The sequence below is a fragment of the Chionomys nivalis genome, chromosome 18 (genome assembly GCF_950005125.1).
Source record: "Chionomys nivalis chromosome 18, mChiNiv1.1, whole genome shotgun sequence".
In the NCBI taxonomy this organism is placed as follows: Eukaryota; Metazoa; Chordata; class Mammalia; order Rodentia; family Cricetidae; genus Chionomys; species Chionomys nivalis.
The window spans coordinates 34294096-34319158 of record NC_080103.1 but is presented as its reverse complement, the minus strand read 5'-3'; the positions used below and the strand labels follow the sequence as shown (position 1 = coordinate 34319158).

Below are 25063 nucleotides of genomic sequence, written 5' to 3'. Positions count from 1 at the left end.
AGATGGGAGGGGTTGCTTTCTTATTTTGAAAGAGAAAGTTGCATGGGTAGGCAGGTGAGGAGGCACTGGGAGGAGGCAGGAGAGGAGGAAAACACAATCAAAATAGATTGTGTGAAAAATTAACTAACAAAACAAAAAATGAAGAGGTGAAAAGCTCTGCTCTGGAGCACAGAGGACAAGCACTTATCTGGGCTGGAGTGTGGAGCTGTGCTCATCCGTTCTTCCTGCTCAAATCATTGGATAAAGGGAAACTGTGTCACATGTCTGCCCTTCGGTGTCCCTGCTCAAACTCTGTTGTCACATTATCTAGAAGTGGAGCAAAGGAATGGCCTCAGTCGTGTGCTCCTTTACACAGAGAAGTGTTTCCGTAAGCTCAGGAAGAGGTCTGCTCTTTAACTCTCATGGAATTGGCATGCAGGAGCTTTCACACGTGTGCATGTACTTGTGCGTGTGCTCGCGCGTGTACGTTTGTGTGTGTGTGTGTGTGATAGAAATTTTAGAAAGGAGACTTGAAAATATGACCTTGCGACTGGGCTGAGACTCAGGAGCACTCAGGCCTCTCTTCTGATTTCTACCAATCTTCAACTTCTCAGTACTAAGAAGTACCTCTCAGTACTAAGCCCTGACCACCAGATTGCAATTTCGTATTCTGTCTTCGTTCTTGGCAATCTGGATTATACAGAAAGGGGACTTCTGTAACACTATATTCTAGAACAGGTGAACTGAGACACCCTCTGGAACAGTCCATCACCATGACTTCTGATTAGCTCCGTGCTTCCTGTACTTAAGAACAGTCGGCTTCTAGGGATAGGATTAGGTAAGTAGTTTGCAGGGTCAGTACAAATACCAAAGGAACTGAGATCTCACATGGCTCAGGGGGTAAATCGCTTGCTACACAAATGAGGGGGCCCGCGTTATGATCCCTAGCACCCATGTAAAACCTGGGCATAGTGCTGTACCACTGTACCCCAATGTTGGGAGAGCAGTAGATACAGGAGGGTCCCCAGAGTTTTCTGGCCTGCCAGTCATTGACGGATGAGCTCCATGTTCAGTTAGAGATTTTGTTCCCTAAAATATGATGGAGAGGAATAGAGAAAGATATTCAGTGTCAACTTCTGGCCTCCATACACACCTAGGCACACATGTATGTGTACAAGCACTCTGATACATGAGGACATACAAACATAGACATGTATACACACACATGAAAACAAAGGAAAAAAGAAAAAAACAGAAGGGCTCCTTGTTTTGAGACTATTACGACAGTAACATCAAGACAGTAAAACAAACATAGAGTCTTCCTGAGCCAGAACGAGTTGTGAGCCCATGAAGGCAGCCATATTTAACAACATACGTGATAGTTCTCTCTCCCCACCCTATGCTCTCTTAACACCCCAACACTCTCTCCCCCGCGGCATATTCCCAAATGGTTGCTTAAGAATGGGAGAGTTAGCGGGGTGGTGGTGGCACACAACTTTAATCCCGGCACTCACTCACTAAGGAGGCAGAGGCAGGCAGATCTCTGTGGGTTCGAGGCCACCCTGGACTACAACTAGTTCCAGGACAGCTAGGACTGTTACACAGAAACCCTGTATCAAAAAAACATTTAAAAAAAAGAAAGAAAAAGAAAGAAAGGGAGAGTTACTAACTGTTTTTTGGGGACACACACACACACAACTGTTGTTTGGAGATATATATATATATTAAAGAAGTTACCTAGTCCAATCATCTCATTTTAAAAATGCCTGAACTAGATCCCAAAGCAGTGAAGTGGCTTCTCAAGTTCACAGTGGTTAGCCTAAGACTGGGCCGGAACTAAGAGTTCTCGTTGGCCAGGGTAAGACTTGGTCATACACAGGCCCAGGTAAAGAGAACTGAAGAGATTTTCCATCTACTCAAAGGAAAGTTTTCTTTTTTTTTTTATTTCTTTTTTTTTATTAATTAATTTATTTAATTATTAAAGATTTCTGCCTCTTCCCCGCCACCACCTCCCATTCCCTCCCCCTCCCCCAATCAAGTCTTCCTTCCTCCTCAGCCCAAAGAGCAAGCAGGTTTCTCTGCCCTGTGGGAGGTCCAAGGACCACTCAAAGGAAAGTTTTCAATCTACATTTTGGTCCATTTTCTGTAGAATAAAAGAACACATGATTATATTATAAACATTTTTTTACAGACCAGCTCCATAGGAGGGACCACTCAAGATGTTTTGTGTATGACACATCAATTTAAAAATGTTCAGAAAAATTACACTTCAGTACACACAAAAATAAAATATTTAAAAAACAGCCATCAATGCATATACCACGAAACTTTTTTTTTTTTAATTTAAGGAAACACTACTTACAAAGCGATGTGAGAACAATATTTATTTTCCTTTTAAATACTATTTCATATATATCTTTAGGAACATAAAGCAAATTAAGTTCTAACTCACTGTTACAATTTAGGCATTGACAAGACTGAAATTTGCCAATGTTCATGGAAGGATGAATCTGTCTTTCATTAACACGATGGAGAAAGAAATCTGACCACAGTTCAGCTCTTCAGTGCTGCTCTGGGCTCCAAGAAACTTGCTCATTCCTTCTTAAAGAACCGCTTGGCCTCGACTCCTTCATATGTGTAGGTCTGAAAGATGTTTACAACCATAGAATGTTTTAATTAAGATATGTGTCAATTCACTTAAGAATTTGTTAATCCAAAATTATGAAAAACAATAACGTTAGAGTCTGTTCTGTAGGAAGATATAGGATAGACCATTAAAATTACATTTTGCTTTGTAGACATTTGTCTTTTTTGTTAAAGGAGAAATTAATGAATTAATGTACTTATATGTAAACTCTCCCCAATTAACAAATGTCTCATATATATATATATATATGACACATACATTTATATATATTTACAAGAGAGAAGTAGCAATTTGATTATTAAAGGTACAGTTCAGCAGTGACAAAATTCTTGTTCATAGTCATTTTTGTCTTTGGAATGTAGTTGTAAATCTTTCTTAGAACTTACCTGGATTAGCTCATTACCAGAAACTTCTCGGACAGCAATCAGCTCCTTTCCATTGTCTACTCGTGTGAATTTTCCAATAAGTCTATTATTTCCCTCAAGGTTCCAGGTCCCCTGCACCACAATAATAGGGCAGCATTTATTATTATTATTACTATTATTATTAATTATGGTCTTACATGTCTTTAACACGATTTCCAGTTCTACAGACCCACATTTTCACAGTGGCCCTATAGACGCTATGGAGTAATACATTGCCCCATTTCACATGTGCAGCGACTGTGGAATGACAGAGCAGCTCCTCACAAGTCAGAAAGAGGACTGGCCCCGAGCTGCGGGAGCCAAGGCTGCCCTGGGAACTGTTAAGCACCACCCTGCTGACAATTGCCATGTGCCGAGTTTTAGTGCAGATAGAAGGGATTATCATTAGGGATAAATATTCACAGCTATACTGTCATTGCAGGGCTGATGGCTCAGTTGGTGAGAGAACTCATAACATAATCATGAGGACCTGAATTCAAATCTCCAGAGTCCACGTACAAAGCCAGGTGTGCTCACACACGCCTATGGCACCAGTGCTGCAGAGGGCAGAGACAGGAGGATCATGGGGGCTTCATGGCCATCAGCCTACCTCCAGGTTCAGTGAGATGCAGTAGCGGATGAGGGCAGTTCATGTCCTCCTCTGGCCTCTCCCTCTGCAGTGGGCATGTGCAAGAGCTGCGCACACGTCACTACAAGTATACGTGGCTGGGAAAACTCTGAGGCTAAAGATACTTTTTGAAAAATTAATTTAAAAGCCCAAGTCCCTAAAATGTTTTACCCTGTCCATTGAAAGGGACATTCTTAATGATCTATAATTTATTAGACTTTCACATTTGTCTACTCAGTCATTCATTATCTTTTTGTCTTTTTTTTTTAAGATTTATTTATTTATTTATTACGTATACAACATTCTGCTCCACGTATGCCCATATGCCAGAGGAGGGTGCCAGATCTCAATTCAGATGGTTGTGAGCCACCATGTGGTTGCTGGGAATTGAACTCAGGACCTTTGGAAGAGCAGCCAGTGCTCTTAACCACTGAGCCATCTCTCCAGCCCCCTTTTTGTCTTTTCTTAATTAAGAATTTTTTAAATTCAATCTTTTCTCATTTTACAGAGCTATCCCCGTTCCCACTCCCTCCCCTCCTCCTGCTTCCTCTACCTTCCTCTCCCCCGCCCCCATTCACTCCTCAGAAAGGGTAAGGCGTCAACAAAGTTTGACACTTCACTTATAGGCATAACTAAGGCCCTCCCCCTAAATCTAGGTTGAGCAAGGTATCTTTCCAAAAAGAATGTGCACCTAGATACGAGTTCAAGCACTTGGGATAAATCCTGGTTCCACTGCCAGTGGCCCCACAAACTGCCCCAGCCACACAACAGCCACCTATATTCAGAGGGCCCGATTTGGTCCTATGCAGGTTTCCCTGCTATCAGTCCAGAGTCAGTGAGCTCTCCTAGCTCAGGTCAGCTGTTTCTGTGGGGGTCCCCATCATGGTCTTGACCCCTTTGCTCTCATTCATTAATGTTTTTAAGCAATGCTTTTTTTTTTTGAGATGAGATCTCATGTAGTCCAGGCTGTCCTCAACCTTGCTCTATAAGTGAGTTAAAGCTTGACTTTATGATCCTCTGACTCCAGTTCCCAAGTCCTGGGATTACAGGCATGTGTGACCATGCCCAACTTTTATATAGAGCTGTAAACACAACCTAGAGTTTGGTGCTTGTTACAGTCTCCTGATTCAACTACATTCCGGGCTTCTAAGTCTATTGTCCAAGGACATTTATAAACAGCTATTGTGTTTGCATATTTTGAGCACAAACAGCTTGTGGTCTCCCAGCAAGAAGAGCTAAAAACGCAGAACTTCACATTCTCTCGTGTGGTGGTTTGAAAGAAAATGACCCCCATAAGGAGTGGCACTATTAGGAGATATGACTTTGTTGGAGCAGGTGTGGCCTTGTTGGAGGAAGAGTGTCACTGTTGGAGGGGGCTTTGAGGTCTCCTACGCTCAAGCCATGTCCAGTGACAGTTCACTTCCTGTTGCCTGCAGATCAAGACGCATTAACTCTCAGCTCCTGCTCCAGTTCCATGTCTGCCTGCATGTCTCCACACCACGTCCCACCCTGATGATGATGGACTGAACCCCTGAATTTATAAGCAGCCCAACGAAGTGTTTTATTTTGTTAAATTGCTGTGGGACCAGAGAGAAGGCACACAGGCAAAGAGCACTGGCTGCTGCTCTTCCAGAGGTCCTGAGTTCCATTCCCAACAACCACATGGTGGCTTACAGCCATCTGTAATGAGATCTGACACCCTCTTATGGTATGCAGGCATACATACAAACAGAACACTATACATAATAAATAAAATAAATACTTAGAAAAGTAAAAAATAAAAATTGCTGTGGCCATGGTGTCTCTTCAGAGCAGCATAAACCCTAAGTGAGACACCCTGTGACTATCTCTATACTCAATCCATCTAAGTGGATTATTATAAATCTTACTGTTCAGTACAGCTATTTCACAGATGTGCATCACAGTGAAATACTACATTTAAACATTTACCAATGTGTGCGATATAAAATGTGAACAGACTTTGTTGACCTCTTCAATAAATGAACGAGTTTGCATTAGCTGAACCACTACATGAGATAAATCACTTTGTATTGGTTAAAAAAAAAATCAAGAATGCATTGTTTATAAAAAAGAAAAAAGTCTTACACTGAGTTCTGTTCCATCTGCTAGAGTATAAGAGAAGTTGACACCAAGTTCAAACACAATGCTGATGCTGCGGAAGGTGCTGGACTCACTGACTGTGAATTTGTTTCCTTCTTGTTTGATGGTCAGTTTCAAGTTATCGTGTGATGCAAGCTTCCGTTTCACCACATTAATGCCTGGGAAAGGAGAGAGATTGGAGGGAACAAGAAATAATTATGTCACAGAGAGTGTTTGCCTTTCTAAGTTTGTCTTGTTTGCTCATCTTTATTTTGTCGGTGGAGGAGAAAGAGCAAACAGTGTCGTGTGTGCACAGCATCACTGAGACACTTTGAGAGAAAGCGGAAGCTCTGGCAGATCCAGAGAAAGGATTCGAGCAGCTTTTCCAAACTAAGAAAGTGCAAATGAAGCAACAAACTGCAGCACCTTAGCTCTGGGTCATGTTAACAAGATGAACCAACTGGTGCTTCAGTGCTCAGTCAAGTTTCAGCAAGGTCAAATGGAGAATTGAATAATTATGAAATAATATATATATTCATATGTTAAAGAAACACGAGTTCCTATCTGGATATTTACTAATTTTCAACACTACTTTTAAAATTGAATTTGTTTTGTTGTTGTTGTTTGAAACTGGGTCTTTGGAACTTGTGCAGGTTCCAAACTTACTGCATAGCCTAGGCTAGACTTTAACTTAAGATTCTCTTCACTCTTAACACTTCACTCTTGAAGAGTTAAAATCACAGGCATATAGCACCATGTGTTGCTTGCTTCATAATTTTTCTGACTTTTGTGGCGTTTCTGATTGATCGAAAACCAGAAACCTTAGAGATTTTTATGATTAAATTCATTATAAAATACACAAATTTCATAAACATAAATTCACAATTCTTAAAGTATAAGACATTTATGTGGGTTTTATTTTGGGAAATGACACATAATTCTTTGCTTAAGTTTGTAGTGTAGGTTGTCAGAATATTAGTAGACATTTATAACATTTGTAATAGTCAAATTACACCTCCACAGAGAACACACAGCTTTTTGTGTTTATTTCTAAAGTTAGATAGCACAGAGAAGAGAATTACATAGAATTTATTCAAGATTAGTTGTGATAAAATTATTTTCTTATTTTATTAAAAGTTTTTTTATTCTTTTACTGCCTATAATCTATATATTTTAAACTCTGGAAATTTTCCTAGCTCACTAGAATTTTCTTTCTTCAGTTTTCAGTTGCACAGGTGCAACAGGCAAGGAAAGAAAACACAGGGACTCTAACACTTGCCCTAGGGAGGCAAGATGTCCTTCCTAAAGCAGGAAGCGAGGATGTGGATTTCCCAGCTCTGCACCATCACACCTGAAGCCTTACATCACCAAGCATTCTCTACCACACACAGGAGAAAGCAAACACTGAGCTGCCCAGGTAGACAGTCCTTACCCATTTTCTCCATGAACTTTTCATAGTTCTCATTCCGGTCTACTTTCCAACTGCCGTCAAATGCCATGGTCTCAGCTGTGTGCTCCTCTGGGAAAGCAGAGATTCGGTCCTGTCATCCACAAGAGAGAATTTATCCTATTTCTTATCTTCGAACCAATCCACACTGTGATGTGGAAGTTTAAAGTTCAAGAGATTGCTTAACTACTTAACACGCCATGCCCCTTCGGCTTCTCTTTCCATGCTTTCTTTGCGTCTACACCTGAGACTCTTTGAGAAAAGTTGATTGCTCAGTTCTCCACCTTGAACCTTGTAAATGACATCATGTGGTCTTGTTGCCGTGTCGAATTACGGACCTGTATGGTAAAGCCTACAAAACAGCTTCTCAGGCAGTCCACTACTTACAGGGATTGGTGAATTTGGAAGCCTCTGGATGTTGCTGACTGTTGATGGAGGAAGCGACACTGTCATTTGGGGACTTGGCTAATAGGGTACCAACCCTCCAATAGGTAGACCTACATTCATGGGTGTATGGGCAACAGTTATTATAACAACCAAGGAGGACGTGAAGTTGGGAGGGTGATGGGATGGGGACCATTAAGGGAGCTGGAGGGAGATGATGGAATGTTATAATTAATTTGTACAAAAGTATGAAATTTTCAAAGAATAATTTAAAATGATTTAAAGAAGCCACAGGTTAGAGAGACTGCTCAGTAGACTGGGAGCACATGCTCTAACTGGGTGTGATGGCATATGACATACGACTTTAATCTCAGTACTCAGGAGGCAAAGACAGATGGATCTCTATAGTTTGAGGGCAGCCAGATCTACAGGGAGTTCCCAGACAGCTAGGGAACAAGACTATGTTTCAAGCAAACAAACGAACGAAGGAACAACAGCAAAAAGCATACAAACAAAACACCAAATGCTCTTACAGAGGACTCACTTTGATTCCTAGAACCCATGTAGGCTGATTCTCAACTGCATGTAACTCCAGTCCTGGGGCAATGGATGCTTTCTTCTAGATTCTGTCAGCACCTTGTTCATGCACACACAAACCCTCACACAGACACATAAGTGCACATAATTAAAAATACAATACTTTTTTTAAGCTTAGCGATAATAGATCCAATCTTTATTACAAAAGTTAGGCCAATCTCTGGCCAATGGATTAGAAATATGATATATTGAAAAAGAAGCATGTGTTTTAGAAACAAACAAGCAATCACTAACACTGCAATCATAACAACCACTACCATGCATGGCGTCAGATTAGTGAACCTGCCTGAGCCTCACTTTCCTCACACAGAAAGAAAGACAGTAGTACTTTACATATAGAGAATTTTTTATTGATTTTTATTGAGCTCTACATTTTTCTCTGCTCCCCTCCCTGCCTCTTCTCTCCCCCCCTCAACCCTCCACCAAGGTCCCCATGCTCTCAATTTACTCAGGAGATCTTGTCTTTTTCTACTTTCTACTTCCCATGTAGATTAGATCTATGTAAGTCTCTCTTAGTGTCCTCATTGTTGTCTAAGTTCTCTAGGACTGTGGTTTGGAGACTGGTTTTCTTTGCTTTATGTTTAAAAACCACCTATGAGTGAATACATGTGATAATTGTTTTCTGGGTCTGGGTTACCTCACTCAAAATAATGTTTTCCAGGTCCATCCATTTTCCTGTGAAATTCAAGATGTTATTATTTTTTTCTGCTGTATAGTAGTCCATTGTGTAAATGTACCACATTTTTCTTATCCATTCTTCAGTCGAGGGGCATTTAGGTTGTTTCCAGGTTCTGGCTATGACAAACAAAGCTGCTATGAACATAGTTGAGCACATGTCCTTGTGGCATGATTGAGCATCCTTTGGATATATACCCAAAAGTGGTATTACTGGGTCTTGAGGAAGGTTGTTTCCTAATTTTCTGAGAAATTTCCACACTTACATCCAAAGGGGCTGTACCAGCTTGCATTTCCACCAACAATGCAGAAGTGTTCCCTTTTCCCCACAACCTCTCCATCATAAGTTGTCATCAGTGTTTCTGATCTTGGCCATTCTAACAGGTGTAAGATGGAATCTTAGAGTTGTTTTGATTTGCATTTTCCTGATGACTAAGGATGTTGAACATTTTCTTAAGTGTCTTTCAGCCATTTTAGATTCCTCTGTTGAGAGTTCTCTGTTTAGATCAGTACTCAATTTTTTTTATTGAATTATGTATTCTTTTGATGACCAGTTTCTTGAGTTCTTTGTATACTTTGGAGATCAGACCTCTGTCTGATGTGGGGTGAAGATCTTTTCCCATTCTGTAGGCTGTCATTTTGTCTTGTTGACCATGTCCTTTGCTTTACAGAAGCTTTTCAGTTTCAGGAGGTCACATTTATTCATTGTTTCTCTCAGTGTCTGTGCTGCTGGGGCTATATTTAGGAAGTGGTCTCCTATAACAATGCGTTCAAGTGCATTTCCCACTTTCTCTTCTACAAGGTTTAGTGTGGCTGGCTTTATGTTGAGGTCTTTGATCTATTTGGACTTGAGTTTTGTGCATGGTGATAGATATTTCATTCTTCTACATATTGATATCCAGTTATGCCAGCACCACTTGTTAAATATGCTTTCTTTTTTCCATTTGATATTTTTTGTTTCTTTGTCAAAAATCAGGTATTTGAAGATGTGTGGATTGATATCCGGGGTCTTCTATTCAGTTCCATTGGTCCTCCTGTCTGTTCTTATGCCAATACCAGGCTGTTTTCAGTACTGTAGCTGTGTAGTAGAGTTTGAAGTCAGGGATTGTGATGCCTCCAGAAGTTCTTTTATTGTACAGGATTGTTTTGGCTATCCTGGTTTTTGCTTTTCCATATGAAGTTAGTATTGTTCTTTTGAGGTCTTTGAAGAATTTGGCTGGGATTTTGATGGGCATTGCGTTGAATCTGTAGATTGCTTTTGGTAAGATTACCATTTTTATTATGTTGATTCTGCCTAACCAGGAGCATGGGAGATCTTTCCACTTTCTTTCTGGTGTCTTCTTCAATTTCTTTCTTCAACGATTTAAAGTTCTTGTCATGCAAGTCTTACACTTGTTTGGTTAGAGTCACTCTGAGATACTTTATGCTATTTGTGGCTATTGTGAAGGGTGTTGATTCTCTGATTTCTTCCCCAGCCCTTTTATCATCTGTGTACAGGAGGGCTACTGATTTTTTTTTTTTAGTTAATCTTGTATCCTGCTACATTGCTGAAAGTGTTTATGAGTTGTAAAAGTTCCTTGGTAGAATTTTAGGGATCACTTATATAAACTATCATATCATCAGCAAGCAGTGAGAGTTTGATTTCTTCTTTTCCAATTTGTATCCCCTTGATCTCCCTTTGGTGTCGTATTGCTCTAGCTAGAACCTCAAGAATTATATTAAATAGATATGGAGAGTGTGGACAACCTTGTCTTGTTCTGATTGCAGTGGAATCGCTGGGAGTTTCTCTCCATTTAGTTTGATTTGGCTGTTGGCTTGCTGTATATTGCCTTTATTATGTTTAGATATGTTTCTTGTATCCCTTCTCTCTCCAAGATCTTTATCATGAAGGGATGTTGTATTTCGTCAAAAGTTTTTTCGGCATCAAATAAGATGATTATGTGGTTTTTATTTTTCAGTTTGTTTATATGGTGGATTACATTGACAGATTTTTGTATGTTGAACCATGCCTGCATCTCTGGGATGAAACCAACTTGATCATGGTGGATGATGGTTCTGATGTGTTCTTGAATTTGATATGCCAGTATTTTATTTAGTATTTTTGCATCAATGTCATTGAGTGAGATTGGTCTGTAATTCTCTTTCTTAGTAATATCTATCTATGGTTTGGGTATCAGGGTAATTGTAGCCTCATAAAAGAGTTTGGTGATGTTCTTTCTGTTTCTATTGTGTGGAATAATTTGAGGAGCATTGGTATTAGTTCTTCTTTAAAAGTCTTGGAGAATTCTAAGCTTAAACCCTCTGGTTCTGGGTTTTTATTGGTTGGGAGACTTTTGATGACTGTTTCTATTTCTTCATCAGTTATATGTCTGTTTAATTTGCTTATCTGGTTTTGATTTAATTTTTTACCCAGATATTTACCCAGAAAGTTGTCCATTTTCTTTAAGTTTTCCAATTTTGTGGAGTACAGGTTTCAAAATATGACTTGATAATTCTCTGTATTTCCTCCATGTCTGTTGTTATATCCCCCTTTTCATTTCTGATTTTGTTAATTTAGATATTGTCTCTCTGCCTTTTGGTTAGTTTGGATAAAGATTTGTCTATTTTGATGATTTTCTAGAAGAACCAACTCTTTGTTTCATTGATTCTTTGTATTGTTTTCTTTGTTTCTATTTTGTTGATTTCAGCTCTCAGTTTGATTACTTTCTGCCTTCGAGTTCTCTTAGGTGAGTTTGCTTCTTTGTGTTCTAAAGTTTTCAAATGTTCTGTTAATTCACTAGTGTAGATTTTTCCGCTTCTTTATGTAGGCATTTAGTGCTATGAACTTTCCTCTTAACACTGCTTTCATTGTGTTCCATAAATTTGGGTATATTGTGTGATCATTTTTATTGAGTTTTAGGAAGTCTTTAATTTCTCCCTTTATTTCTTCCTTGACCGATTAATGATTCAGGTGAGCATTGTTTAATTTCCATGTGTTTGTGGGTTTTCTGAAATTAGTATTACTGTTGACTTCTAGTTTTCTACCATGGTGTTCTGATACGGTACATTGGGTTATTCCAATTTTTTTGTAATTATTGAGGTTTGCTTTGTTATCAGGTACGTGGTCAATTTTTGAGGAGGTTCCATGAGGTGCTGAGAAGAAGGTATATTCTTTTCTGTTTGGATGAAATATTCTATAGATGTTTATTAAGTCCATTTGAGTCATATCATCTATTAGTTCTCTTATTTCACTGTTCATTTTTTGTCTGATTGACCTGTTCAGTGGTAAGAGGGGAATATTGAAGTCTCCCACTCTTAGTTTGTGGGGTTTAATGTATGATTTAAGCTTTAGAAGTGTTTATTTTACATATGAGGGTACTCTTGTATTTGGGGCATAGATGTTCAGTATTAAAATTTCCTATTTATGGATTTTTCCTGTGATTAATAGGAAATGATCCTCTTTGTCTCTTTTGACTGATTTTAGCTTGAAATCTATTTTGTTAGGTATTGGAATAGCTACACCTGCATGTTTCTTAGGTCCACTTGATTGGTATATTTTTTTCTCAAATTTTTACTCTGAGATAATGTCTGTCTTTGAGGTTGAGATGTGTTTCTTGTATGCAGAAGAAGGATGGATTCTATTTTTGTATCTAATCTATTAACCTATGCCTTTTTATAGGTGAGTTGAGTTCGTTTACATTAAGGGATATTAATGACCAGTGATTGCTATCTCCTGTTAATTTAGTTTTCATCATCATTCATGGTGATGTTAATTTGTGCGTTTTCCCTTTCTTTGGAATTTGCTGCTATGAGACCATCAATTGTCTGCGTTTGTGTTGGTGTAGCCAACTTTCTTGGATTGGAGTTTTCCTTCTAGTATTTTGTATAAGGCTGGGTTTGTGGCTAGGTATTGGTGAAATCTAAATTTGTCATGGAATATCTTGTTTTGTCCTTCTATGGTGATTGATAGTGTTGCTGGGTATAGCAGTCTGGGCTGGCATCCATGATCTCTTAATGTCTGCATAACACTTGACCAGGACCTTTTGATTTTCATTGTCTCCAATGAGAAGTCAGGTGTAATTTTGATAGGTCTACCTTTATATGTTACTTGGCCTTTTTCCTTTGCAGCTCTTAATATTCTTTCTTTACTCTGTATGTTTAGTGTTTTGATTATTATGTGGTAAGAAGACTTTTTATTTGAATCCAGATATTTGGTGTTCTATAAGCTTCTTGTATCTTCATAGGCATATCTTTCCTTAGGTTGGGAAAGTTTTCATCCATTGTTAAATATGTTTTCTGTGCTTTTGAGTTGAACTTTTTATCCTTCTTCTATACCTATTATTCTTAGATTTGACCTTTTCATGGTGTTCCATATTTCCTGGATATTTTGGATTAAGCTCTTGTTAGATTTAATGTTTTCTTTAATTAATGAGTCTATTTCCTCTATTGTATCTTCAGCACTTGAGATTCTCTCTTCCATCTCTTGTATTCTGCTTTTCATACTTGTGTTTGTGGTTCCTGATTGTTTTCTCATGATTTCTGTTTCTATAATCCCGTTGGTTTGTGTTTTCTTTATTGCCTCTATTTCAGTTTTCAAGTCCTAAATAATTTCTTCATATGTTTGATTAATTTTTCTTGGTTTTCTTTAAGTGATTTGCTGATACCTTCCAATTTTTTTTTGTTTTTCTTTTCTTTCATTTCTTTAAGGGAATTTCTCATTTCCTCTTTTAGAGTTTCAAACATTCTCCTGAAGTTATTTTTTAGGTCATTTTCTTCTGCTTCATTCACATTTGGTTGTTCAGTTCTTGCTGTTGTAAGGTCTTTAGGTTTTACTGGTGTTGCGTTGCTCTTTGCGGTATTGCATGCATTCTTATCTTCTCTATTCAACTTTTCTTCCAATAGGTGTGCTTGGGGCTCTCTGAGATTCTGTTGAATAATCTTTTAGGTGCCAATGAATCCAAAGCTCAGATGGTTGTTCTTCATGGTACAGTCAGTGTTATAGTTCTAGTTACCCTGTTGGTTACTCCGTGTTCCTGGAGATAGCTCAGTGCTCCCTTGGAGTTTGCTGTCTCAGGCCTACTTTGGCCTAGGTTGCCTGCTTTTCCTTGTTTCTGTAAATCCTGGTCTGGAATCCCTCCTGCAGAAGTTCCTGAGTTGGAGTTGGTCCTGGAAAGGCTTTTGGCTCCGGTCTACTGCCACGGAGGTCCCAGGATTCACAGAGGACCTGCCTACTCCCCCAGAGGTCCCAGACTCACACTCACTGGAACCCACAGAGGATCCAGGTTCCTGCCTATTCCCTTTGATGTCCCAGACCAATGCCAGGACCCACAGAGGTACTGGCTTAGGCCTACTCCCTCTTAGGACCCAGACTCATGCCTGGCCCCACTGAGATCTCTGATTCCTACCTATTCCCTCAGAGGTCCCAGGTTCACTCATGCCCAGAATGGCAGAGGTCCTGGCTCACTAGTACCTGGGAGGTCCTAGACTCACACCCAGAGCCACCAGGGTCCTGGCTTAGGTCTGCTCCCTTGAAGGTTCCAGATTTATGACCGGACCCTCAGCAATCTCTGGCTCTGGCTCACTCACTTAGCGCTTACTCCCCTGTACCTGTTCCAGTGGAGATCGCTGACTCTGGATCTGGTTGCTGGCTCAATCTTGATCCGCCAGAGTCCCAGGACTGGGTTGGTTTCTGGGGCAGGATTTTCTCCTGGCTTCTGCTCAAGTGGGAGCTTGTTTCCTCAGGCCCTCTCTGGGGTAGCTCGTTCAGAGCCACCCCTGTGAAATTTGTTGTGTTCCTTGCCTCAGGGCAAATGTGGCCTAGGTTACCAGCTTTGACCTATTTCTGTAAATCCTGGTCTGGATTTTCTGGATTTTCTTCTGCAGAAGTCCCTGGGTTGGAGCTGGACCTGGAAAGGTTTCTCACTCTAGTCTACTGCCTCGGAGATCCCAGGCTCAGGTTTACCCAGGATCACAGAGGACCTGCTTACTCCCTCAGAGGGCCCAGACTCATGCTCAGACCTGCAGAGGTTCCACGTTCCTGCCTTTTGATGTCCCAGACCAATGCCTAGACCCACAGTGGTCCTGGCTCAGGCCTACTCCCTCTGAGGATCCAGACTCATGCCTGGCCCCTCTAATATCTCTGGTTCCTGCCTATTCCCTTGGAGGTCCCAGGTTCACTCATGCCCAGAATGGCAGAGGTCCTGGCTCAAGCCTAGTTCCTAGTCTCATGCCCAGAGCCACCAGGGTCCTGGCTTAGGTCTACTCCCTTGAAGGTCCCAGATTTATGTCCGGACCCTCAGCAGTCTCTGGCTCTGGCTTACTTGCTCAGCGATTACTCCCCTGTACTTGTTCCGGTGGAGATCGCTGTCTCTGAGCCAGCCACCTGGTGTCCTCATCTGCCGGTGTCCCCTAGAGAGCATTTTTGAAGCATTGTGCAAAAGCACCAACCTGAAGAAATGGTAGACATCAGGTACTTGATAAACCTTAGTTTCTGTTTTCATTGTCTGAGAAAGGAAGCTTCACACCAATACCAATGCAGTAGGAATACCTCAGGTCTAGATCCACTTGACTATTTTGTGAAGATGATTCATATTTTTGGTGTTTATTAGAAAGTGATTTTGGTATTTAGTGTCTGGTACAGGTGACTCCTTGGACTACGTGTGCCTTGGATGTGCCAGCAAGGAATAAGTGTTGTCTGGTCAGGTATGTTTCCACTCTGATCTCAAGGCTGCTAAAGTTGCACATAGCTCAAGGAAGAGATCTGGAAGGAAGACACCAGAATGGTTTCTTATCATTGCTCACCTAATCGTGTTTCCACACTAGGACTCCCTGCTTTGTCTGTGGCCACCTTAAAATACTGAGAAAAGCAAAATACCCGGATGTAAGAGAACATTGCTTGGATTCACACACGCTGCTAACAGAAGGGCAGATTCAACTTATCAGCTTGGAAAACCCATTTTCTCTGTATTGTAGCATCACCAAATGTTTAAGTGCCCTCTTAATTTTACAACATTATACTTCTCCAGTTCCCTCTCCATACTTACCACTTACTAGATTCTATTTAGAAAGAAAGAATTACATAAGACCTGTGGGCAGGACTACCTTTACCTCAAAGACTTTTCCTGTTGGTAATACTGAGTGAGCTTAGGGCAGACCTGGCCTGTTTGTTTCCTGTTCTTACAGACTCTAAGACTTAGCATCTTCGGGTTTGGGGAAGTGAAGGATGCGGCTGTGGATGCTGCGGATGCTGCCTTCCCTGGGTTCTGCAGTCCTCATCCCCCTGGAGAGTAATTACAGGGTGTTCCAAGGCGTATTGTGTACTCCAAGGTCTGACTGCCCTACTGAGCCAAGGGTTCAGAGTCTGATATCCCTCCTTCAGCTGGGTATAAAGGTCACACACAGTATAGCCCAAAAGACTAGGAGGAGATTCATGATAAGGAGCGAATATTTTATCATGATATCCAGAGATGTCAGCAACAAGGGAAAGGGATGTCCTGAGCTTATCGCAGAGGACTGACCTTCAGACACTCAAAGAAATCCCCTTTCCCTCATTAAATGATGGGGAAGAGCATTTCTAGGTTATTTTGCTGTATATATCATAAAAATCAAAAGAGCATTGAAGGGCATGGGATTTAACCTCTGCTTTTATCCCAAGTTGTTTGGCTTTTACATATCAAAGACTAGCAGATACATGGAAATGGATCAGATTGCCATACAAGTTTTAAGATTACTCTGCATCCCCAGCAACGAATGGGGGATGTGAGCATTCTAAAATTTACTAACAAACTTTACCAAATTCTGTGTTCATAATGTTCATGACCTGTTAAGACTTGCCTGAGTATGTTTCAGAGTTTGAAATGATTGGTTGACTCTCTTTCAAAGAGTGTAGGTTTGGCAGCATGAAGACGATGTCTAAATGTAACAGAAAGTATGCTTTCCTGGTTCTTAATAACAAGAGTGATTTTGAAGGATTCACTACACTTGTCGTCCAAAAATTGTCAATCTTTACTTTTTTTCCTCTTCTGTTTTCCTGAAATAGAGTTTTGCTTCGTAGCTCAATCAGGCCTTGGACTTTATATCCCCTTGCTTCCATTTCCCAAGGCATGGAATTCCAGGTACGTTCACCAAGTCGAATGCCTATGCCTGAGGAAGCATGATTTCTGTATGATGTGAGTACATATATGTACACATATATATTTATATACATAAAAACCTCTTGCCTTGTGCCCATTCAACTTGGCACTAATATCTTCCAGCCTATCTCAGCATTTCTATCTACCATCTTGTCTTATCTATCTTAGCTATTGATCATATAGCCAAGTTACTCAGAATTATCAGCTATTTACCCCTATCTACTTTTATCTGCCTCCTATTAATAAAAACCCTGAAGTGCCACCATCTTGAGTGACCTCAAAGTCCATATGGATAAGCCACATCTCTCTGGCCTTACACTTCCTTAACTCCTGGCTATCATGGTCTATATTGTCATTATTGCTTTATCTACTTAAGCCCAATGGTGTGTGCTGAGATGTGCCATCCCTCTGGTACACCCTCCAGAGCACAGTGCTGCAGCCATGGCTTTTGTCCTCTCGGCTCCTTTGCTTTTCCCACAGCGGCAGCTCTGGGTCTTTCAAGGGAGATTTTGTGTTGTTTTCTATTAAAGGTATTCCAACTTTCTTTATTGCTATTTATCTTCTGTCAAAGGTAGCTAGTCCAGCCAGGGTTCATATTTCCCGAGCCTTCTCTTCCCCTCTGTAACCAACTGAGGCAGATTGTGAAGTCAAGCTCTCATCCATGGAATGAAATGGAGTCACCATCAGATCCAAGATGAAAGATGGCAGTCATCTTGACCCTGTGTGTTTGCTGGCCATGTTTGGGCTCTGGCCCAGCCTTTTTACAAATAGAATTGCCCTGGCAAGCCACATTTAGTTGGTTTAATTTGTGCATGTGTTCCTTCCTGTGACTCCAGATTACTCCTTGTTCTTAGCTGTCTGAAGAGAAAGTCAGTCTGTGGTTGTCCCTCAAGCTGGAGCCCCTCTTGGTTTTATCTGCACTCTCATGATCCCTCACCATGACCTGTATGATGCTGTCTTCTCTATAACCAGGTCCTGTTTCCCCAACATAACACACTGACTTCTCGCCTGCTTTGCAGCTTCACTGAGGAGTTCCTATCTTCGGGATCGCCCAAAGAAACTTAATTGAAGATAGATGGCTCAGAAACTATCTAGATGACAGGACACTCACTGCAAAGGACTTTGGCTCCTTATGAAGTGAGTCAGAGCTACATTGCTGAGTTCCAGACCAACAAAGACAGAGTGAGATAAACACTGGGGGCGGTGCCTGAGCCTGCTGTCCCGGGGGACAGTGGGTGCTGCTTATGTCTGGAAAGTCTGGATCAGCCACAACATCTGGGGTAAACCACCCCTTTGGTTTAGCTCGTCTCCATGGGAGCTCAACCTTTGAGAGAGTTGACCAATCAGAGGTTGTAATTTGCTCCCACTCTCTCCACCCTTGGTCCGAATTTGTCTCTTTAATAATTTTTCTGCTAGGAAATAGATTTCAATGGAGCTAATTTAAATGGAAAACCTTTCCTTATTAATTTAAATTATCCTTTCACTGCTTGTTCATCTTTGAATTAACTAATCCATTCCCTAGTAGAAGTCAAACCAACACAATTTATGAAGTTTAATTGATGTGCAACTCAATGTTTTCTTTAATCTTTCTTGCATTGTGTATACACATGTGTTAATATTACATGAGTTTGTGCAGAATTGTGCATGTGAGTATAGGCCCACAAGTGCCATGACACCTATTGTGAAGTCAAAAGACAACCTTGGGTATGATCCTCACCTTCAGCTTGCTTAAGAGAGGCCCTTGTTCTGCAGCAGTGTAAGTCAGACTGGGCGGCCCATGAGCGCCCATGTCCTGTTACCACTTCCCTTTTACTGTGTGCTACGTGCTTGACTTTGTGTACGCTCTAGGGACTTGAACTCGGTTCTTTGCATTTGCCTTTGCAAGGCAAGTTCTTTGCACGCTGAGCTCCCCGGTTTCTGATTTTTCTTCTTCATCTTTCACTAAGAGGTTTTTGCTTTCAGTAAAAATGTTCAATCCAAATCAAGTGTGTCCATCCATCTTGCGTATGAAGGAGACTAAAGACAGTCAGTCTTTAAATGCTAGTGACGGATCTATTTTAATGGTTAGACTAAGGACTAATTGTGAGCTAGAGCTGAGACGCTAATGTAGCAGGCCCTGAAGACAAAGCGGTTACGTAAAACTAAAGAAAATGGTGGGTTGTCAGGACACGGTCCACAGACGAAGTTATGGAAGGAGAGTTCTGAGCACTTGTAAGAAAACTCCAAGTAAGCAAGACGAAAGTCTTGTGACCTCTGTCTCCCCATCACCAGGGCTGCTCTTGGAATGTGCTCTTGTGCCCCTCCCGGGTGTAGTAAACAGGAGTGGGTTAGCTCGGATTACCCATCATCTACTGTTATGACTCAGACGGTGTTTCCAGGTTTGGTTGTCCTCATGACTGTAATCAGTCTAAACCTATGTCACCTTTGCTCATTTGACCTTGCTTAACCCTCAGAATATAATTTATCTGATGCTCTGAAGAAATATGCTTATTGCGTGAGGCTTTATATGGCCTTGTTGTTAGGCCTCACTCTCTCAGGTTCACACTGCAGCTAGAGCAGGGACATCCACCCTTCGATGCGCACTGATGGCCCTGGCTGGTCTGGAGAAAAGGAAGAACCTCAGAGCAATGAATTCACAGTTTTCTATGCTAATAGTGATTCTATTAACCTTCAGCTATTTGGCAGTGAAGTTGTTTAATGGAGGATCAAGTAGTGTTGAGAGAGAGAGCGAGGGAGTGGGGACCCGATCAGCTTTGAGCTGTTTTTTTTTAATTTGGAAAGAGTTTGAAAATAAATTTTTTTCTAATGCTAAGGATTAAACTTAGACTTTTGCTTTATTATTGAGCTAGTCTTGAAAAGTGTTGTGAATATATTTAAAAGGTAAAAAATTTAAGATATAGGTTTCAGTGATTTTGAATGATCAGAAGTAATTCTGTGCAATATATTTAAGGTGCTTCTGGCCTATGTGGCAAACCAGGTACAAATTGGAAATTTTATCCTGTTAAATCTAACTGTTCTATCTTGTTCTGTATGTATGGCCTTCAGCTGGTTAAGGGGAAACGACCATGTTCTGTCAATGTAGACTGGAATGAAACTGGCTTAGTTTAGGTTAAATAAACTGCAACATGTCATCTGTAAGCCTCAAAGAAACCTGGGATAAATAGTTAAGGTCAAAGCCTAATCTGGCCTCACTCCAATATCACTTGGTACCTGTGGCTCCTCCTATCCCTCTCAGCATCACTCAGTACCTGTGGCTCCTCCCATCTCTCCCAGCATCACTCAGTACCTGTGGCTCCTCCCATCTCTCCCAGCATCACTCAGTACCTGTGGCTCCTCCCATCTCTCCCAGCATCACTCAGTACCTGTGGCTCCTCCTATTCCTCCCAGCATCACTCAGTACCTGTGGCTCCTCCCATCCCTCTCTGCATCACTCAGGACCTCTGGCTCCTCCCATCTCTCCCAGCATCACTCAGTACCTGTGGCTCCTCCCATCTTTCCCAGCATCACTCAGTACCTGTGGCTCCTCCCATCCCTCCCTGCATCACTCAGTACCTGTGGTTCCTCCCACCCCTCCCAGCATCACTCAGTACTTGTGGCTCCTCCCAGCACTTCTCACCCCACCCCCAACCTAAACCTCTCCCTCTCTGTAACTGGGCTCCCACTTTCCTTCCCCCAGTGTCTCTTCCCTATCTAACACAGCCTTTCTGGCCTTGCAATCTCTTGGTACCCAAGCACTCTCTTAGTCTTCTTGTCTTCTTAGTTAGCTCATGGATCCTCTCCCTGCTATGCCCAGATCACGGAGTCCCCTTCAAAACCAACTAGGAGACCGAGTCCTGTATGTAAAAGCAAAGAGCCTTTATTCTTACACAAGTTTGCAAACTTGAACTCTCCAATGTATTGGAGTGACTGGAGAGCCCTGAGCTCAGTTGGGCTTGGGTTTTTATAGTAGCAAAGGTAGGGGTTGAGGGATTTCTAAGGTTCAGGATCCCTAATTGGCTGACTTGGGATGTCCTGCTGAAAAGCAATGAGTGTGTGCTGGCAGGTGATCCTGTCTGCATCTACAATGGTTGGGATGTTAGGAATTTCCTTGGTCGGTCTGTTCCTGGGTGGTGCCAGCTTATGGCTTTTCCTGGAACCCAGTGCTGCCTGCTATGGCAGCTGTGTGCTCTGGGCCCCATGTGTGGCCAGGCTGCCCTGGGCCCCACACTCCCCTCTTTCTCTTTCTTATCCTTCACCCTGAAACCCCTCCCCCCCATGGCCTGGTTCAATCTAGGCCCTTCCAGATGCCTCAGGATTTTCTCTCCCACACACCTACAATAGATTTTTTTCCTCAGCCATACCTTAGAGTGGTCATGTCCTCATTTTTCATTCAGCAACTACACAAAGGAGAATTTTATAGAACTGTTTTTGCTAGGATACCATGGTCATGGTTTATTTGCACAATAGAATATCATTCAACTATTAAGAAAGATGACATTTTCAGGCAAATGAATAGAGCTTGAAAAATAATCTTCCTGAGTGAGGTAACCCATAACCCAAAAGACAAACAGTGTACATTTTCTCTTGAATGTTGATGCTAGTCTTTAGGCTTTAGATATATATGTTTCAATCTGAACAACCAAAAAGATTAGGAAGGAAGCTAGTAAGGGTCATGGGAGGGAGGAGAATCTTCCAAGGAAGGGGAAATATAGTATAGTGTTACCAAGGGATAAAGGAGAAACTGGAATAGGATTAAGTGTGGAGAAGGAAGGGAGGGAAGGGTAAGGGAGGGAATGTGGGGAGGGAAAACCTCATGCTACAGGAGGCCTTTGGAAAAGCCATGTAGAAACCTACAATTGTAAAACACTCCCTAAAATATATGCATATATGAAAGAAATTTAAATGGAATCACCATATAATGTGGAAGACAACACCTCACATCTTATGTCACCAACTAAAACCTCCAGTGCCAGAAATGAGTTAAATCTTGTTGAGTCATTAATCAAACAAATCCCATAGATGTGTCCCCAAAACATCACAGCCCATCAGGGCTAGTGATTAATCTATATAACCTTATGGTAAGCTTATTGATTATAGTCTAGGAAGGTGTCTTAGCCTTTGACAGAGAAACTCTGGAGCCCCAGTTACCCCAATCTTACTATGTAAACATGACTCATACACTATAAAAATAGATATACAAACAGGATAGAATCAAATTTCATACCATGCTGTTTTCTTAAGCATCCTGTTTAAAGAGTGTTTTTTCTTTTCACATGAGGCCCTGTTGTTTTGTAAAAGATCGTATTTCTTCAAAGAGCAGCACCAATAGTGAGAAGACCATGGTCCTCTGTGAGTAAAACAGTAAAAATGAACTCGTTTCAGGATCAATTTCCAGCAAACTTGTAAAGAAGGAAACTGTTCAAGAAACAGTTATGCATTTACTGAATAAATTTTAACATTATATAAAATTGCATATAATTACTATTAAGAATACAGTAAGCATTATATATTATATAATACCTCTTTTCATATTATATATGTGTGTATGTGTATGAGTTTATGTGTGTGTGTGCACATGTGTGTGTATGCGTGTGTGTGTGTGTGTGTGTGTTTGAGACAAAATCTCTCTATGTAACCCTGACTGTCCTGGAACTATGTAGACCAGGCTGGCCTCATACTCACAGAGGTCCACCTGCCTCTGCCTCTCAAGTGCTCAGATAAAAAGCTTGTGTCATGATGCCCAGTTTAGCACTGCATAATTTTAACCACCTTCAATTTAGAAGGAAGAACACAGATATTCCCTCCCCTCAGCTCTCGCTGTGTTCAAAGGTTCTAATGTGAATCTTTTCTCAAGACCTTCAGTGCTTGGCTTATGAGCAATGCTTTGGTCTCAGAACATGGTTCAGCCTCTGGGACTGGGCATGTTGGAAATGCCAAGGAAATGGGCCATCAGGAGGAGGCCTCAATATGTGATGGGCATGAGCGGGTCAATGTAGAGCCAAACTTCTCTACCTTTTTACTTCTTTACCTCAGGGTGTGTTTTATCTAATCTTCAAAAAGTCCACAATGAGTTCTAGCCCAGTTGTAACTTGAATATTAACTCATCCAACATAGACGTGTTTCCTTCTTTTCTGCTCTTTCTTCCTCTTCCATATATATCCCAAATAGGCTGCATGAAGAATTTAATAGTAAGTGCTAAGGTTTGGGTCCCTTCCAAAATTCTTACTTAATCTCAAATACTATTGTTATATTACTAAGAAATATAATACTAAGAAGCTTTGTGGGAGTAATTAAATTATATGGGCAGCCTCTGCTCATAGAAATGGAATTGACATCTTTTTAAAAGACATGGGATTGTTTGAAGTGTCTTCTTTCCCCTCATAAAAGAAATCAACACTTTTCAGCATCCCTGACCTCTCTATACACTAGATGATAAGTGCATTCCCTCTTAGCTATGACAGCTCAAACTGTTCAAGACATTAACAAACATTCCTATTGGGAGTATAGGGTGGGGACCATCCCTGGTTCAAAGCCACTACCCTAATAGAGCTAAGCTCACGATGAGTGAGTTCAGCTAACCTCATGGTCCCTTAATGTTCCATGGTCAGGATCTCTATCTTTGCCAGTCCCCAGAAACATGTCAAGAGCAGGTTTTTGTTCATTTGTTTGTTCGTTTCTTTGTTTTGGTGGAGGATTTCAAGACAAGGTTTCTCTGTTGCTTTGGAGCCTGTCCTGGAACTCACTCACTCTGTAGACCAGGCTGACCTCAAACTCACAGAGATCCACCTGCCTCTGCCTCCAGAGTGCTGAGATTAAAGGCGTGCACCACTGCCCAGCAAGAGCTGGTAATTTTTTAGTGGGGTATTAAATATAGACCCACTATAAATGTTGTGGTTTCATTTTAGAAACCTAAATATCTACATCATGATCCCTACATTGGAGCAGTTCGTTCTTTTATTCTTATTTCTAATACCAGAGTAATGTGTTCGCCTTAATTGTTCTAAGTATTAATAAAAACTTGGGAGTCCGAAATTGAGATAAAAATTAATAAATCCAAGGAACAGGGAAGGAATGTTTGACCGACCCTACTTTTCATGTTTTCCAGATCCAAAAGTCCCACAAAATCTCCCCAAGCCCTCCTTATCTCTTCCTGACCCTCTCTATCCAGCTTCCTCAGTCCTCCAATGTGTCTATGACTAATTCCGGTCAGCCAATCACTGACTCCACCCTTCTAATCAAGGTATGGTTTTATTAGTATAGTGGAGTGGCAGTGTGAACAATTCTTGCACATTATTTACTTCTTTTGTCTAAATAAAAAGGAAAGATTTTAACTCTAACATAAGAGAACTATATATAATAAGAACAATTACCAAGTAGAAATATATTCAAAACGTCCAGTTTATTAGTATTTGGCAAATTCAGAGGAAATACTCCATTATCTACCCTATCTTGGTGAGTACAAAGTTTTGCATATAATTTACTTTCTATCTACAGGAAACTGTAACTATAACTATCTAATAGTCAACAACATCAGAGATCTAAGGAGACATGGCAAGATCACACGGTAGCTTTTAAAGCTGCCACTTCCCCATGCTGCTGTGGGTTACCGGCTTCTCCCACCAGGGATGTTTTCTCCTTGCCATCTCCCCAAAACAGTGCCTCTCCCCAGTGCCCAAAAGGGCAATAGCAGCAGCATTAGCTGCTCATCGCCAGCTGCCATTCAGGCACCCTGGTGGCCTATCCACAAGGCCTTCTCCTGCCTGTTTTCCCCTCGTGTCTGCTTCTCAGGCCTCTCCCTCCCTTGTCGTGTACAGCCCAGGACAAGTTCCTGGACTAGCTTCCTGGAACACCCACTACTTTGCCATAAGCACTAGACCCAGTGGAGCTAGTCAGCTGCCTGGTCACCCGGTCACCCCACTACAATCGACTGCCGCCTCAGCGGCTGGCTGCCCTCCCTCAGTTTCACCTTTGTTTTCATTGCCACAGATCTGATCAGGTATCTGGGAATCTGTAAATGAAAAATTCTATATATATCCTTCCCATGTTAAGAATGGTGAATATCACAAATTTTCTCATATTTTTTATAATACAATGGTTAAGCGGTGAGATTTG

At 41.2% G+C, this 25063-nt stretch overlaps 1 protein-coding gene across 1 annotated transcript; it reads right to left on the bottom strand.

Annotated features, from left to right (window-relative positions):
* Positions 1-2571: 2571 nt before the first annotated feature.
* Positions 2572-7257, bottom strand: LOC130890161 (fatty acid-binding protein, intestinal). The gene is made up of 4 exons (XM_057794169.1): positions 7191-7257; positions 5765-5937; positions 3013-3123; positions 2572-2622 (listed from the first exon to the last, which is right to left on the bottom strand). Exons 1-4 carry the CDS (start codon positions 7255-7257, stop codon positions 2572-2574), a joined length of 402 nt encoding a protein of 133 aa, XP_057650152.1.
* Between the last annotated feature and the right edge of the window lie 17806 nt (positions 7258-25063).